A 12,426-nucleotide genomic window follows, 5' to 3' on the forward strand; every position below is an offset into this window, starting at 1 on the left:
TATATATTTTGCCTTGTTTGGTTGCATAATTATGTACTCAATGATATTTTCTGCCTTGCAGCTTTTCCAGTTCTTGGTCTTAGAGGTGGGTGGATTGATCAGTTATAGATTTAAAGAATGGGTACAGTAAGAGTGAATATCAAGGATATGAGGAAACAGATTTTAGAACATTTCATGTAGTTGTGATTTAATTTGTATAGTAAATCCTTCAACTTTGTCCTAAAATTGCTATCAAAAGAGAAAATCTTATCAAATTTATAATAGTAAATAATTTGTTCAGAATAAAGATTGTGATCCATGAGTTCCTTCTTTCAAGAAGAGTTTCATTGTCCTATATTCTATTCCTCAGTAGAGCTGTAGGAAAAGACCATAAGTGGTTCCCTTATTACTTTGAAATTGCACAGGAATATTGAAGTATATTCCACTTTGGTGATTTGCAAGAAGAAAATTAAAGCAGTTTCGATTGGCCCAGTAAATATTCATCATTTTTATCACTAGCATCATCTATATTTGCACAATTTATTCAGACAAGCAAAATCATAATAGTTGTTTAAAGGAATAATAGAAAATTTATTTTTTGATTCTCAACAGCATTTTAAAAGATTTTCTAATGACATATATGATGCCTCAACATAAATGCTTTTTGTACACATGCCCATGCATACACACATGCACACACACACGCACTTACATAGAGACACACACATGGCATATTATGTTGCAGGTTGTAAGAGCACTTTTCTTTACTGAATTCCAACTTTTATCTCTCCTACCTTCCTAAACATTTGGTCTGAAGCTAAGTTATCAGATTAAATTAAAAAGGAAAAAGAAGGTGAAATTACGAAGAGAATTTAATGGCCATTGTCAGTTTTAAGTGTATTCAACCCCAGATTGGCAGTGTTCTTTTTTTTTCTCTCTCTCTCTCTTTCTTTCTTTCTTTCTTTTTGTTAATAACGTGAAATGAAGCTGATTTAGTGGATCTGGCTCTGTCTGAGCTATGTGGAATCACTTGGGAACTGTCCAGCAAAATATCTCTCAGAAAACAGCATGGTGTTAATACTGGGTGCCAACCCAAGACAGACACAAAGGACCCCTTCACTCTTCACCAATAAGCCAACTGTTAAAAGATTAAACCATGTTGTGGAGATAACAAGAATTTAGGCACTGGCAGCAGGTGCTGTACAAAGAAGCAGTTGGCAGTACGGTTCTTCTGTCTGACTAATTCCAGTCAAAACAATCTTCTTCCCAGTTTCAGAGGAGAGTTTGAGTGTGATGGCAACTTAGAGTTAGGAGGTTGACTAAGAGTGCTGCTTTAAATGCTGAGTCCTGTGGTGGATGGATTAGTAGAATATAGTTTATCATTGTTCAGAGACTGTGGGGAATTTCCCTCCAGAATCCAGTCACTACTGGCTAACTGGGGAATACACAATCAAAGAGCCCATAAGTCAAATCTTCTTATGTGGTGGGATTGCTGTATTTTTTAAATTTTGTTTTCACATATAAGCTAGTTCTTGAGAAGTAACTATTTTCCATTATAGAGTAATTGTCAAATATAATAGTCATACCCTTTTGCTGTTGCCTGTTCATATTTGTAAAACATTACATTTAAATTATTATTTATTTTTTGTTTTTTAAAAAATCATTTGCTACTCAACAAATATCTAGTATTTGCAGAGATTTAAAATAGGCCTCTTAATAGTAGAAAATGGGGAGTTCCCTGGTGGTGCAGCAGGTTAAGGATCCGGCATTGTTATTGCTGTTGCATGGATCACGGATGTGGTAAGGATTCCATCCCTGGCCTGGGGACTTCTGCATGCCACTGTCACAGCCAAAAAAATATAAGATAATGATTTAAATTGTTATTGAAAGAACATCATTTACCAAACTTAAAGCATAAAATGGCAAATTCCCATAATCCTTTACAAATAAATATTCGCACTTAAAAACTTTAGCATGATTATTCAAGGAAAGTGATCATATAAGTTAGGAGATAAAGTTTATTAAATAAAAGTAGTAGAATTCTGACAGATGACATGAATGACTGTTAATTTGACAATCAAGTCTAAGTGAGGGATGCTAGAAAGTGCACAATACTCTTGGCAATTGTCATCAGATAAACAAGTGGGATACATCCTGTCCTTTCCCACAGTGATCACTGAAGTCTCAGCTCATCTCCCTTTATTCTTATGAGATTGTACAGCCTCCCAATTGTTCTCTCTGCCTTTGTTCTTTCCATTCTACAATCCATTATGTTTATACTTGCCAGATCAACCTTTCTAAAATCTTCTGTAATTCAGTCCCTCCTAGTTGAAAGCTTGAAAACCATACTGACACCTAACTCCACAGCCTTATATTTTACACCTTCTAAGTTTGGCCAAATTTATTTTTTGAGCCTACCGGTATATCCTAAGATACTTTGATTATTCTAATTGCCTTTGCTTGAAATACCTTCTTATTCTTCATTATTCCTGTCAAACTGTCTCTATCCTTCAAGGCCTGGTCCAGATGTTACCTCTTTCAAGATGCTTTACTTTTTGTTGCTCCTTCAGAAATAAGTCTGCCATTCTTTGCACACAATAATACTATTTAATTATCCATTTGAAGCTTAACATGGAATTGTGCGTATGTGCTTGTGTGTATAATTGCCTCTACAGTATTTTGTTTTTTGTTTTTGCTTTTCAGGGCCATCCTGTGGCATATGGAAGTTCCCAGGCTAGGGGTTGAATCAGAGCTACAGCTGCTGACCTACACCACAGCCACAGCAACGCGGGATCCAAGCTGTGTCTGTGACCTATACCACAGCTCACGGCAACACCAGATCTGTAAGCCACTGAGTGAGCCCAGGGATTGAACCTGCATCCTCATGGATGCTAGTCCCGTTCGTTACTGCTAAACCATGACGGGAACTCTGCCTCTACAGTTTAAAGTTTTTTTAGGGTAGGAAAAATATTTTATAATATCCCATACCACATATTCTCAGTCTTATGTATCCAGGCTGGTGCTCAACAAATATTAATTGAATTGGTTTAATGGGATTGAGCTCCACTGTTTGAAAAGCGACCTCAATCAGAAACGTGTTCTAGATTCATTTATTTTGGGTAAGTATGTGGAGGGAGGTTAACTTTCAGACTGTAAGTTAAAACCATGCTTCTTCTCATTGTATAGGCGGACCCCAATATGGTCCTTCATGCCTCTGTTTCCATCAGAAAACAGAGTTTCTCAAGTAGTGAAGAGAGCAGTGGGAGTCAGAAAGCACCATTGACGCTGTGGCCTGCAGCCAGTGTGTGGCTGATCACAAAGGTACCCAAGAGTGTCTGCTCTCCCTGAATGACCTCCCGGGATCCCTGGCTCACCATGCTGCTCTGCTCCCAGTGTGTCCTCATGCAAAGGAGCATGCAAGTGAAAACATACAAGTTGTTGGCTCTTTTGAATCTATTCTGTGCTCTTGGTTTGTCTAGTACAGAGGACTCCCACATGAGCATTTGATTCACTTTTAGGTCTGTTGATGAGTTAATTCAAGGTGATTTTAACCCAGCATAGAGCCTATGGATAGCCCACAGACTCACTATTTTCATGAGACTTGTCTGAAAGTCATTTGCTCCTACTCCTTAGTCTTCATTGTTGAGGTTCACAGAGCCTGGTAGATTAGCACCATATAGTGATAGCATGTGGTCTTTGTAAGGATAGTTTTAGGAGAAATCCCTAAGTATTAAAAAAAAAAAATGTGAATGATGCCTAACACATTTTATTCCTGTGTATTGGGCTATTTTTTAAAATTCGATTCTTTTACTATTGGGTCTTATTTAAACAGAGATATGTAATTTCTGTCCCCTTCCTTCTTACTGTTGAAATATATCTTGTAATTGCCACCAAATATTTATGTCTGGAAAGAGATGGTACAGTTTGTATCTACCCTTCTGTGTCTCCCTTTGCTCCCCCTCCCTGTAGAATGTTTTTGCTTCTTAGCACTTCCATGGGTGCAGAGGAACACCCAGGCAAGTTTGCTTCCTTGGTTGAGGGGGTGGGAGAGATTGAAACTGTTTTCTCCAGTGAAATTTTAGATTGCACCTATTGTTTTTGCTTCATTGAGAGTTAAAAAACAAAAATATAGTGTAATTCAGACACAAAGGTACTAAGAAATATTCATTTAAAAGACAAAGGCAGAATTAAGTTAGATATTTCTTAGGTTTGCTTCCCACCTGGAGACGCTCTTAACTACTAGCCTGTTTTAAGTTGTATTTTGTTTCTGATTTAATAATAATACCTGCCATTTTATTAAACATCTGTTATATGTTAAGCATATTATATACATTTATGATCTTATTTAATTTTTATAAAAACCATGTAGGTTTTCATTATATAGCAGAAAAAAAAACTGAGGCTAATAGGTGTTTAGGAGAGATTCTTGGTCTGACTTCAAAACTTACGCCATTTAATTGTAATATAAAACACTGCTCTATAGCTGAACAATTCATAAGCATTGAGGCAAGTGTTTTAGTTTTAGCAGCACCAGTGAACACCTGTGTGACCTCAGGTAAGTCACATCCCACATCAGGGCCTTAGTCTTCTGGTAAAAGAGTTGGATGAGTTGATATGGAAGGTTATTTTCCCAAATCTCATATTCTATAGTTCCATGGTATCTGTTTTCTAGAATTTCATGATATCAAAAAACCTGTACTTGTCTAAAATTTCCCCTAAAATTTCCCCTAAAATATTTGAAATGCTACAAAGATGGTGAGTTTTGGAGTTAGATTAGAATTAGAATCCTTTGTGTGATCTTGGGAAGGTTTCTTATATATAAAATGAAGTTAATAACACCTGTCTTGCATAGTTGCTGTGGTGGCTAAATGAGAAAATATGTGTGAAGTTCAAGCGTACTATCCGGTATATAGAAAGTGCTTAATATGGGGTGATTCTTATCTCTCACCCAAGGAGTTCGCTTTTCTGTATAGATAAGCAAATGAGGATTCCACTCAGTGCTTATTAGAACAAAATGTTTAAAAAATTTTTTTCTTGAGTTATTGTGTAGTTCTTTTACACACATACCAAAAACATGACAAATAAAAGTCATGTGCTAAAATGCATTTTTGAAAATCTTTTAAGGTTTGAAGTTTTCTCCCTTTTTTCAAAAATAAATCATTTTACCTTTTAAGACAGAGAGGTTTGCATGCCATAAATCCTCAATATGTATAAATAAATTCCTCAGTGGTTGTCACTTATTTAAAATGTATTGATTCACTAAGTAAGTAAATTGTTAAATGGCCACTCAAACAATAGTCTCAATTTCCTCATTAGAGAATCCTAACATTTAAAACAAAAGCAGTTCACAAGCCACCTTGAAATGTTTAACCCATTGTATTTAGACCCAGAGTAAAACTTTAAATTGGTACGAAGGTTAAGGATTTGTTTCAATCTTTTCAGTTCGCTGCACTTTTTTTTTTTCTGTGCATACATATTTCAAGTAAGCGCTATAGTTATAACTATAACAAGTGACACGTGATGGACCCCAAATCGCTGCACTGTGAAATATGCACAGAAAAAAAGGACAAATGAAGATATCAAGGTCTGTTTTATTTTGCGCTGAACTGTAAAATGCCACCCTTGTCCGACAGAAGATCACTTATTCTGAGCAGGGCTCACTGACTGCTAAGTTGTGGGTAGTGTTTCACTTTCGGCAACTGTTAATATCCAGGTTTATCCAGGCATAATGACCTCACTATTTGTGACACATTGTTGAATTTTCTGGTTCTTTTAACTTATTTAGACCTTTCTCCCCCCTCTCTATTCATTGGAAGACTGGAATGATCCTGAGCCGAGCGATAACTCAGGGCTGTCTGGCTATTGGTCATCCAATCAGACTCAAGGCCGCTGAGGGAACATCACTAGAAGGATACAAATTAATCCTACAGAAAAGGTAATGTTTATGAGCGATTTACCTCAAAACAAGGAACATAATTTCAAGATTTCTGAGTAGTCAAATCATGATGCTTCCTGGCTTAGACTAAATATTCATTAAGTTTTAAATTTGTGTTCAAAATATCAATATTAATTTTTCTAAAATAAGCTTGAAAAACATATGCCACTTTGTTAGTGTCTCTTAGATAGTTTTAAAAGTGAAACCTTGGCCTTCAGTATGTATCTGTGTTGTAGACAAGCTGCTGGTTTACTCTATAATTATTGGAACTCATTTCTTTATATACATTTTGGTTATTTATTTAAAAATTTAAAGTTCTATGTGTATTCCTAACCTTTCCTCCATTCTTCTGTAAATTAAATACTGAACTATGAAAGAAAAATTGAGGAGACAAAAATTGCTGGCTTGTAAGGCACCAAAAGTGTCATTCCCATTTGTTTTTTCTGACTTGGGAAAATAAAATGAAAAACAAAAAAGAGATTTAGGAGAAAAAATTAGTGATAAGGAAGAAAAGTGATTTATCTTCAATCACTTGGAAATATTGTTTCCTAGATGCTTTCTTTTCTCCTCCTTATTTGTCTTTTGATTTCAGCTAGTGTTGACAAAAACAAGTCCTATTGTACTTTAAGACTTAGAAAGCTATCAGCCAACTATTTCTGGCTGGATAGACAGTGAGGATGTGCTTAGGGCTGAAACCAGAACTGGGGCACTTAGGCACCAGAGAAACTGGCTCAGCCTGAAATACAAAAGGGAGATGTTCTCTAACATACAAAACAGACTGTCCAACAGGTATTAGAATATTACATAATGGTTAAGAATATGATCTACAGAGTCAGATTTCCAGATGTAAATCCTACCTGTAACTCTTACTCTAATAACACCAACAAAAAATTCTGACCCAGATAGTATTTTAATTTCTTTATACTATATGTAGAATTTAATGTTAATAATCTGTTAAGGTAGGTGTCATTATTATCATTACAAGTGAGGAAATTAAAATACAGGCAAGTTAATCACCTACTCAAGGTCATATCTACTCAGTGATTAGGGAGAAATGCAAAGCCAAGCAACCATAATATATAACCCACTTTTAGCCACGAAGGTACACGGTCTGCAAGTGAGTGCTGAGTGTGGTAGTAGAAATCTCAGTGAACAAGTAGGATGTATTATTGAGAAACCCAGGCAGAAGGGAGAGGGAGATAGTAGCTTGCTATCATGCAACTTGGTAAGTGCTAGTAGTGTCCTAAATACATTGTTCCCAAGGAGGGACAAACAAACCCAAAGCAAGCTCCAGTTTGATGTGGTGCTGCATGTGGCATAGGGGCAGCATCAATGCTATAAACTGGAAGCACACCTAGAGTCAACTTGTAATAATGACAAGGGCAGACCATGGGACATAGAGCCAGAGATGCTTCAACTCACTTAGTCCAGGGTTATAATAAAGAGAAAATCAATTAGTTATAACTGACCCAGAAATGATGCATATGATAGAATTAATATACAGGTTGTTTAAAAAGTTGTTATTATTATCTTCCATGTATTCAAGAAGCTGGAGGAAGATTAAACATGTTAAGTGGAGACACAGAAGAAATAAAAGCACTCATATCAAATTTATAAATATGAAAACCACAATGTATGATATGAAAAATATACTGAATGTGACTAATAGCACATTAGATATTATGGATGAAAATATTACTGAACTTGAAGAGATAGCAACAGAAACTATTCACAATGAAAGCCAGAGAGAAAAAGATGTATTAGAAAGTGAGATGTGAAAAGCTTCACATCTAATCCATGAATAATCCGTCTCTGAAGGGAAGAAGTAGGGAACAGAAAAATATTGAAAGAAATATCTGAAAAATTTCCAAATTTTGTAAAAACTATGACCTTTACATCCAAGAAGTTCAATAAATTCTAAGCACAAGAAACACAAAGAAAAGAAACCAAGGAAAATTGCTGCTTAAAATTAGTGATAAAGAGAAAATCTTACAAGTACACAGAAAAAACAAACATATTTATTATATACTAGAGGAACAACAAAAATAAGACTAACAGCAGATTTCTTGTCTGCAACAATAAGAATGAGAAGACAGTGGAAGAACATATTTAAAAACAAAAAGAAAAAAAATCAATATAGAAATCCTTTCCCAATGAAATTTCAAATATTAAGCAAAATTAAAACTTCAGATGTTATTCAACAACTAAAAAAATGATCACCAGCAGACATGCAAAACAAACAATATTTAAGGAAGGCCTTCAAGCAGAAGAAAAATGATATCAGATGGAAATGAAGAGAACTAGGAGTAGTAACTATGTAGGCAATATAAAGACCTTATTTCTTATTATTTTAGTCATTTTAAAATATAATTTATTATTTAAAGCAAAATATATTATGGAGATAAAAACAGATAGACATAAAATATATGAAAGCAACAGTACAATAAGAAATGGAAGAAAGTTTTTTATACTGTATTTGTGAAATGGTATGATATCAACTGAAAATAGACTAAGTTAAAGACATTTATGATAGACCCTGAAGCTAAAATAATATTGCAAAAAGTTATGGCTAACAAGCAAAAAAAGCAGATAAAAATGAAATAATTAAAAAATAATGCAAAAGAGGACAGATAAAGATAGAAAGGGGAACAAAGAACAGATAGGACAAATAGAAAATAATTAACAAGGTGGTAGATTTAAACCCATTGTGTCAACAATTGCATGAAATGTAAATAATCTAAAAAGCCCATTTAAAAGTCGGGCACTGTCAGGAAGGAGTTCCCTGGGGGCCTAGAGGTTGTCATTGCTATGGCATGGGTTTGATCCCTGACCCCAGAACTTCTGTGTGCGGTGGGTGTGGCCAATAAAATAAAATAAAATCTGTAGAGTGTTGGATGATGACAGTGCAATAGAGGAGACTTTAAAAAAAAAGTCATGAACTCTCAGATGAGATAAAAAAGCAAGATCCAACTATATGCTAACCTGAAAAGTTAATCTGAATAGTCCATATCCTATTAAAGAAATTAAATTTTTGGTTGAAAACCTTCCCACAGAGAAAATGTCAGGCCCTGATGATTTCACTAGCTTTACTGGAGAATTCTCCCAAATGTTTTAGGAAAAAAATAATACCAATTCTCCATATTCTCATACAGAAAATAGAAGAAGAGGGAATACTTCCAGCTTATTCTGAAGCCAGCATTACTCTGATAACAAAAACCAAAGATATTTCAGGAAAATAAAATCAAAGACTAATATCCCTCATGAACATAAATGCAAAAAATTCTTAACATTTTAACACATTGAATACAATAGTATATAAAAAGATAATATACATGACCAAGTAGGGTTTATCCCATGAACATAAAGTTGGTTTAACATATGAAAATCAATCAATGTAAGTCACTATATTGACGGTCTTAAAAGGAAAAAATCATGAACATCATCAAATTGATACAGAAAGAGCATTTAACAAGAGTCAGCATCCCTTCCTAATGAAAACTTTCAGAAAGCTAAATAGAAGGGAACTTTGTCAATACGATGAAGGGCATCTATGAAAAACCTACAGCTAACATCATACTTTTGATGAAAGACCAAATGCTTCCTCCTAAGATTAGGAACAAGGCATGGTTGTCCACTCTCACCTATTTGGCATGGCATGGAAACCTCTAGCCGATGTAAAAAGAAAAGGAACAGAAATAAAAGACATCTAGATACGAATTGAAGAAGTAAAACTATCTTTATATTCAAATGATATATGTATAAAATCCTATGAAACCTACAAAAAGTTTCTAAAGCTAATAAATGTGTTCAACAAGTTTGAGGACTCAAGATCTTTATCTGTCTATGTTGTTTCTTATATACTAGTAACAAGCAATTTGAGAAACTGATAATTTAAATACCAGATACAATAACATCAAAAGTATTTTTTACTTAAACATAAATTAGATAAAATATGTACAAGACTTGTGTACCTAAAACATTGCTGAGTAAAATGAATGATCTAAACAGATGGAGGGATATACGATGTTCATAGATTGAAAGACTCTATATAGTCATGACGTCCATTCTCCTCAATTTTTTTTTTTTTTTTTGTCTTTTTAGGGCCACACCTGTGGCATGTGGAAGTTCCCAGGCTAGGGGTCCAATCAGAGCTGAAGCCGCAGGCCCATGCCACAGCCACAGCAATGCTGGATCTGAGCTGCGTCTGCAGCCTACACCATAGCTCACGCCAATGCCAGATCCTTAACCCACTGAGCAAGGGCAAGGATCAAAGCCGTGTCCTCATGCATGCTAGTTGGGTTCATTAACTGCTGAGCCATGATGGGAACGCCTCAAGTTGATCTGTAGATTTAATGCAATCTCAGTGAAAAGCACAACAGGTTTCTTTGATAGAAGCTATCAATGTTATTTTAAAATCTATATAGAAATGCAAAAGATCTAAGGCAAAACAAGTTTGAAAAAGAGGAACAAAGTTACCTGACCCTAAGACTTATTATGAAACTACAGTAATGAAAAATGGTGTGCACTAAAAATAGACAATTAAATCAATAGAACAGCATAGAGCATTTAGAAATACATGCACACATATGTGGTCAATTGATTTTTGAAGAAATTACAAGAGAAGTTCAGTAGAGAAAAGTTTTTTTTTTGGCAAATGGTGATGGAACATTTGGGTATTCAGTATGCAAAAAAAAAATGAGCTTTGATCCATTCATCATACTATAAACAGTAATTAACTCAAGGTGGATTACAGACTTACATGTAAAACCTAAAACTGACTATTTTAGACAAAAACATAGGAGAAAATATTAATGATTGTGCATTACTCATGCTTTCTTAGATATTACACCAAAAACATGATCCACAAAAATATAAACTGATAGATTGGACTTCATTAAAATTAAGAATTTCTGCTCTTTGGAAGTGCAGAGAATAAAACAAGCTACACACAAGGACAAAATATTTTCAAATAATGTCAAATAATGTATATTTGAAAAATACAATCAACTCAAGAAAACATGTACAGATAAAGGATTTGGACAAATGCTGTAACAAGGAAGATACACAGTTGGCATATGAAAAGATGCTAATCATTAGGGAAATGCCCAATAAACCTAAAGTGATATGTAGTAAAAGGTCCAGTGTTTGAAAGGCTGGACCATACTGATTGCTGGTGACGATGGTAGAACAACTGGAACCCTCATAGTTGGTACTTAAGTTTCTATATAATTGGTAGAAATATGGAATAGTTCAGTAACTTTGGAAAACAATTGAAACTTTTCTAGAATATGCACGTGCATGTACACACACACATATATAAACTATGTTGTATCTATATGATAAAATATTACCTAACAATAAAAAGAAATTAACTCTTGATTCACACAGCAATATGGATGAATTTCAAAATAATTATATTGAGGAAAAAGAACAAAACCATGAGAGGAATATATTATTGTTTGATTTCATTTATATAAAACTTTAGAAAGTGCTAACAAATCTAGGAAGCAGATCAGTGTTTGCCTGAAGATAAGAAGATGGGGAGACATAGGAGGGTGTGATTACAAAAGGACACATGGAAGCTTTGGGGTGATTTGGGGGGGTGATAGATATGGATGTATATTCATTATCTTGATTGTTGTGATGCTTTAACATGTTTATACATGTTTCAAAACTTAGCAAATTTTACACTTCAAATATGTGCTTGTCAAGTGTACAGTATTTTATAGTAATGTATGTCAGTTATTTCTCAATAAAGCTGTTTTTAGAAAGTGCAAAAAAAAAAAAAACCTAAGGAAAAAAACAAATCAGAATGATAGGTAAGGATGACTAAATTGTTATTTTAGAGGGAAATTGTGAGAGAAGACTACTTGTGTGACCAATGGGTTAGGTAAAAATGGTAGGTGTTTGGAAAGGTTATGTGTAGCTTGATGAACTTACTCTTTATGACCAGGGCTCTCCCTAGGCTCACTGGATACCGAAGCTAGTGCTCATCTGGTCTTAGGCTCCTGAAGTTACTTCCTCCTCTGGCCAGGGTTGTTATGGAACTGGGTGGAACTGAGGCCACAAACTCAGTGTACTTGTTGTCTATGAGGAAGGGAGCTTGGGAAAGAAAAAAAGATATTTAAGAAAATATATATATATATAGTAAGTTTAATTTGAAAAATTACTATTTATAGGAAAAGATTTGGTTTAATTTAGAAAGGAAGGAAAGAAGAGAACAAGGAAGAGGAGGAAGTTAGGATGGGCAGGGAAAAAGGAGGATCCCTATGTGGATGACAATTATTTGCCCTTGTATTAATGCAACTTGCTTTTATCTGAGAAAATCTTTTGCAAGGTGGAAGCAAAATAGAAGATATTTTGGAAAACTAGCCATTCTTACGAGTTGTAAAGCTACATTTTGTTTTTTCAAAATCAGTAAGGATCAGGATTTTTAGAGTTCACACACCTCTGGGTATATACTTTCAAATATGTTTATTTTTTTTCCAGGCATCTAAAATGTCTGTGTGACT

At 34.6% G+C, this 12,426-nt stretch overlaps 1 protein-coding gene across 15 annotated transcripts in view; it reads left to right on the forward strand.

Annotated features, from left to right (window-relative positions):
• Positions 1-12,426, forward strand: part of DCDC1 (doublecortin domain containing 1) — a 489,423-nt gene that overhangs the window by 226,649 nt on the left and 250,348 nt on the right. For all 15 annotated transcript variants that reach the window (XR_014837084.1, XM_021085287.2, XM_021085290.2 and 12 more), the window contains 2 exons: positions 3,166-3,300; positions 5,796-5,914. Coding sequence is in view for 14 of the 15 variants with exons in the window: in XM_021085287.2 (XP_020940946.2) it covers positions 3,166-3,300; positions 5,796-5,914 (254 nt within the window). In the remaining variant the exon portion in view is untranslated. The remainder of the gene's footprint in view (positions 1-3,165; positions 3,301-5,795; positions 5,915-12,426) is intronic.

The sequence above is a fragment of the Sus scrofa genome, chromosome 2 (genome assembly GCF_054392235.1).
Source record: "Sus scrofa isolate SSC_HxYL_T2T_F1_AM1 chromosome 2, Sscrofa_HxYL_maternal_Yorkshire_Landrace_v2.0, whole genome shotgun sequence".
Lineage (NCBI taxonomy): Eukaryota > Metazoa > Chordata > Mammalia > Artiodactyla > Suidae > Sus > Sus scrofa.